Source organism: Propithecus coquereli, unplaced genomic scaffold (genome assembly GCF_000956105.1).
Source record: "Propithecus coquereli isolate 6110/MARCELLA unplaced genomic scaffold, Pcoq_1.0 Scaffold171, whole genome shotgun sequence".
Classification (NCBI taxonomy): Eukaryota; Metazoa; Chordata; class Mammalia; order Primates; family Indriidae; genus Propithecus; species Propithecus coquereli.
In genome coordinates, this window is record NW_012141747.1 from 5415086 (window position 1) to 5421085 (window position 6000).

At 37.4% G+C, this 6000-nt stretch overlaps 1 protein-coding gene across 1 annotated transcript in view; it reads left to right on the top strand.

Moving 5' to 3' along the window:
- Nucleotides 1-6000, top strand: part of TMEM131 (transmembrane protein 131) — a 244454-nt gene that overhangs the window by 137170 nt on the left and 101284 nt on the right. Inside the window, exon 5 of the mRNA XM_012641982.1 lies at nucleotides 3268-3391. Coding sequence (XP_012497436.1) covers nucleotides 3268-3391 — 124 coding nt within the window. The remainder of the gene's footprint in view (nucleotides 1-3267; nucleotides 3392-6000) is intronic.

A 6000-nucleotide genomic window follows, 5' to 3' on the forward strand; every position in this document is an offset into this window, starting at 1 on the left:
AAAAAGTAAATAATTTGAATTAATCATTTAAAAACCTTCCCAGAAAGCAAGCCCTGGCCCATATAGATTTACTGGTGGATTTCACGAAATACTCAAAGAAGAATTAATACCAATTATTCACAAACTCTTCCAAACAATAGAACACTTCCTAACCCAGTCTATTGGGCCTGTTACCCTGATAACAAAATCAGACAAAGACACTACAAGAAAAGAAAACTACAGACAAATATCCCTTCTGAATATAGGTACAAAATCCTTCACAAAATACTAACAGATTCTAGCAACATATTAAAAGGATTATACACCATGACCAAGCGACATTTATCTCAAGAATGCAAGGTTGGTTTAACATCCAAAAATCAATTAATATAATATACCATGTTAATAGAATATAGGGAAAACCCATATGACCATGTCAGTAAATGCAGAAAAAGCATTTGAAAAAATACAATGTCTTTCATGATAATAATGCTCAACAAACTAGGAATAGAAGGGAATTTCTTCAATCTAAAAAAGGAGCATCTATGAAAACCCCACGGCTGATATCATACTTAATGGCAAAAGAATGAAAAATTTCTGCCTATAGCAAGAGCAAGACAGAGAGGTCTGTTAACATTCAACATTAAACTGCAAGTCTGACTAGGACAACTAGGCAAGAAAAAGTAAAAAAAGGGCATGCAGACTGGAAAGGAAGAAGTAAATATATATCCAGTATGTATTTAATACTAAGGAATCCACTAAAAACAACTAATATAATAATAGATAAATGGAAAATAATTTAGATTCCAGAAATAGTCCCTTACATTTGCTGCCAACTGATTTTAACAGTGGTGCCAAGATGATTTAATTGAGAAAGAATAGTTTTGCAACAAATAAATGGTGCTGAGGCAACTGGATATCCACAGTCAAAAGAATTAAGTTGGATCCTTGTCTTTCACACCACATACCAAAATTAATTCAAAGTAAATCATAGAGCTAAATTTAAATGTAATGGAGCTAAACAGTAAGACCATTTAGAAGAAAACAATGGAGCATGTCTCCATAACCTTGTATTCTGCATTGTTTTCTTAGATATGAATCCAGAAGTACAAGTGACAAAAGACAAAATATACAAATTAGACTATATACAAATTTAAAACTTTTATGCTCCAAATGATACCATCAGGAAAGTGAAAAGACAACCCACAGGGCGAGAGAAAGTAATTACAAACGATATACCTCATGCAAGTCATGTGGCCATGGCCAAATCTTGATGAAGTGGGGAAGTACATCATATTGGGAACATCATTACAATCTGTCACAACATCGTATGTGTTATCTGATTGGTTGTACTCCCCATGTGTCATGTTACTTTGGTGTGTGAACTCATGAGCTACTGTCTTGTAATGCATATTGAAGAAGGGCAGAAGGCCAAGCCCTGTTCTTTGTCTTTTCTTGTGAATTTAAGAAGGAAGATGATCCCCAAAGTGAAGAGTCCCAGTTATACATGTATTATAAAAACAGTTGACTGCCCCGTGTTTGTCACCACTCTGACAGCGCTTCAGCAGAAGCATTGTTGGACAGAGGTGTCTTCTTAAATTGTAGTCCACTAGGCCTAGGGCTTTGGAGGACCAGCGAGAGGAGGTGGAGGAGAGCATGCTCATCAGCTCCTTAGCCCTGCAAGCTCTTCTGCTATTCTAGGTTGAAGGAGCAAGCTCTGACTGTCTCAAGGCAAACAGGAAGGGAAGTGGAGAATAATAGTTTGGAAGTCTTTCCCTACCGTAGCCTTTCATTGTCAGCTTGGGCTGCCTTTTGCCCTTCACTTGCCCCCTCCTGAAAGTTCAGGGAAGTCTTCAGTGCCCTGAAGCATTTCTCACTGTTTTTTGGTTGTTTCTTGGAATCAGTACCTCCTTCTAACTTATAAATTTTCCAGCATTTTTGTTGGGGGGATGGGTTTCAGGGAGAGCCAGCATGTATAATTCACTGAATTTATAGGAACCTAAAGCCCTGGATTCATTTTCTTAAACTAGTGAAAATTATCAGCTGTTCACTGTTTTTTTCAACTTTCCTAAGTCATAAATTAGAGACAATCAACCGAATCGAAGAATAGGTAGGGACAAAAATTCTGGAAGGACAAAAGCACGGTGGACAGTTAAACCAAATACAAAACACAATTCTGGCTATGTTTTTCAGCTACTTAGGATTTGAAGTTTATACGTAAACCTTGAATGTCAATTAAAAAACATGTACAGTTTCAAAAAATGGGGACCAGAGTGTTTGCATGAGGAGAGGACCTTGTGAAAGAAGGTTGTATATTTGAATTAGAAAACGAAGGTTTAGACTGAGGACAGGGAGAAGAACACAGAGCAAACATTGGCAAAGGCATGGGGGTCATGCGCATGTGGCCAGTCTGCCTCAAGTGGAAGGTTTGCATGGTGAAAACAGAGGGAGTTATTAGTTTGGATGATGTCAGATTAGGGAGGACTCTAATAACTAGTGAGCGTGTGTGGGTCTGTAGAGAGAGAAAGCAAGCTAGCTGTCCAAGTTAGAAAGCCTGTACAAGTAAGATTAGCTACAGAAGTACTAAGTGTACTACATATTAATGTTTCACTTCGAAGGCAAACTATAATATAACATGGATGCCAAGGGGAACATTAAAATGAATTTGTGGATTTCAGACCATTGAGTGTATGTTTTACATTTTTCCTTTGAGAGGAGGCAGTTTAGTACTGGGGGTTAGAGCATGGACTAGACCCAGGTGGCTTCAGTTCAACTCTAGGTTCCAAGTATGACTTCGGGCAAGTTAATTAACTATTCTGTGCCTCAGTATTCTCATTTATAAAATGAGGGTAGTAAAAGCTCCTCACTCACAAGAGCTCCTCACAACTTTGCCACTCGATTTCTGCTCTGAAGTTGAAGAGCATGTGTCAAATTTGAGAGCATGAGTGGAATTTGAGAAGAGGACATGATTCATAATTAGTAGGGAGGCAGGGTGGTATACAGAAAGAAAAGGAACTGATCATTCTGTTCCCTGACTGCTTCCTCATGAGATTGTAAGCTTCCTTGGTCTGAGACTTGCTTCATTATATTTCATCACTTAGTGCAGTGTATAACGTAATTGACACTCAGTAAATATATTTTCAGTGACTAAATTTACTTGTTTAAATATTATTTTAATACATTAGGGTATGTATTGCTCTAATAATTTCGATTAATTTTTAATAGCTAAATCATTTTAATAATTATAATTTTGAAGTATTTGTGACAGTTTTCTTTCTCTTTCTACAGGCCAGTTGGAATGCCAAAAATGGAAAAAGTCTACTTACATAATCCTAGTTCTGAAGAAACTATTACATTAGTATCAATATCTGCTACAACATCACATTTTCATGCATCCTTTTTTCAAAATAGGGTAAGTTTCTCTGCTACAAATGATATCTCCTGAGATTGAAATTGAAATGTCTAGATTTTTATTGATGAATAATGTTATTTTGCTATAATTAGAATCTAGTTTCATATCCATTATTGGGTTTCAGTTTGTTTCATTCCTAGGAATTATTACTTCTACTTCTAGACACACATTGTTTTTCTCAACACGAAACAGTTTAGCAAATCAACTATGAACCTTAAGCACTCTGAAAAATGTAGCATTCTTATATTCAGTTGGTTTTCTGTTCCTTCCTAATAATAGTTAATTCCTCAGCATTGTGTTAGTTTTCTCTTGCTGCATAATAAATTACCACAAATTTGATGGCTTACTACAACACCCACTTACTTATTAGCACACAGTTCTATAAGTCATAAATCCAGTGGATTGTTTGCTCAGCATATCATAGGCTGAAATTAAGATGTCATCTGGTCTGAGTCCTTGTCTGGAGACTCTGAAGGGAATCCACTTCCAAACTCATTTAAGTTGCTGGCAGAATTAGGTTACTTGTGGTTGTAGAAGTGAAGCCCCCATTTCACTGCTGCCTGTCAGCCAGGGACCTTGCTCAGCTCCTTAAGGCACCCACATTTCTTCTCACTGGGTCCATCCATCTTCAAGCCAGCAACAGTGCATCATTTCCCCTCAGGCTTCACAGCTCTGTGGCTTCCTCTTCTGCCTCCAGCATGGGAAAACTCTGCTTTTAAAGGGCTCATCTCCTTGGATCAGGACCATCTGCATAGTCTCCCTTTTGATTTAACTCAGAGGCAACTACTGGTAACCTTAATTACAACTGCAGAATCCTTTTACCACGGAATGTAAATAATCACAGGTGTGGTGTCTCATCGTCATCACAATCTCAGCGATCAGGGGAGGAAATCTTAGGGGCCATTTTAAGGTTCTCTGTATCACAAGTATCCTTTAAAATTTTATTTTTAATTTTTGTAGGTAGTATGTGAACTTATTATTAAAAAGGAAAAATTTTTTCCTGACCAGAATAATAGTTTGGAAGTCTTTCCCTACTGTAGCCTTTCATTGTCAGCTTGGGCTGCCTTTTGCCCTTCACTTGCCCCCTCCTGAAAGTTCAGGGAAGTCTTCAGTGTCCTGAAGCATTTCTCACTGTTTTTTGGTTGTTTCTTGGAATCAGTACCTCCTTCTAACTTATAAATTTTCCAGCATTTTTGTTGGGGGGATGGGTTTCAGGGAGAGCCAGCATGTATAATTCACTGAATTTATAGGAACCTAAAGCCCTGGATTCATTTTCTTAAACTAGTGAAAATTATCAGCTGTTCACTGTTTTTTTCAACTTTCCTAAGTCATAAATTAGAGACAATCAACCGAATCGAAGAATAGGTAGGGACAAAAATTCTGGAAGGACAAAAGCACGGTGGACAGTTAAACCAAATACAAAACACAATTCTGGCTATGTTTTTCAGCTACTTAGGATTTGAAGTTTATACGTAAACCTTGAATGTCAATTAAAAAACATGTACAGTTTCAAAAAATGGGGACCAGAGTGTTTGCATGAGGAGAGGACCTTGTGAAAGAAGGTTGTATATTTGAATTAGAAAACGAAGGTTTAGACTGAGGACAGGGAGAAGAACACAGAGCAAACATTGGCAAAGGCATGGGGGTCATGCGCATGTGGCCAGTCTGCCTCAAGTGGAAGGTTTGCATGGTGAAAACAGAGGGAGTTATTAGTTTGGATGATGTCAGATTAGGGAGGACTCTAATAACTAGTGAGCGTGTGTGGGTCTGTAGAGAGAGAAAGCAAGCTAGCTGTCCAAGTTAGAAAGCCTGTACAAGTAAGATTAGCTACAGAAGTACTAAGTGTACTACATATTAATGTTTCACTTCGAAGGCAAACTATAATATAACATGGATGCCAAGGGGAACATTAAAATGAATTTGTGGATTTCAGACCATTGAGTGTATGTTTTACATTTTTCCTTTGAGAGGAGGCAGTTTAGTACTGGGGGTTAGAGCATGGACTAGACCCAGGTGGCTTCAGTTCAACTCTAGGTTCCAAGTATGACTTCGGGCAAGTTAATTAACTATTCTGTGCCTCAGTATTCTCATTTATAAAATGAGGGTAGTAAAAGCTCCTCACTCACAAGAGCTCCTCACAACTTTGCCACTCGATTTCTGCTCTGAAGTTAAAGAGCATGTGTCAAATTTGAGAGCATGAGTGGAATTTGAGAAGAGGACATGATTCATAATTAGTAGGGAGGCAGGGTGGTATACAGAAAGAAAAGGAACTGATCATTCTGTTCCCTGACTGCTTCCTCATGAGATTGTAAGCTTCCTTGGTCTGAGACTTGCTTCATTATATTTCATCACTTAGTGCAGTGTATAACGTAATTGACACTCAGTAAATATATTTTCAGTGACTAAATTTACTTGTTTAAATATTATTTTAATACATTAGGGTATGTATTGCTCTAATAATTTCGATTAATTTTTAATAGCTAAATCATTTTAATAATTATAATTTTGAAGTATTTGTGACAGTTTTCTTTCTCTTTCTACAGGCCAGTTGGAATGCCAAAAATGGAAAAAGTCTACTTACATAATCCTAGTTCTGAAGAAACTATTAC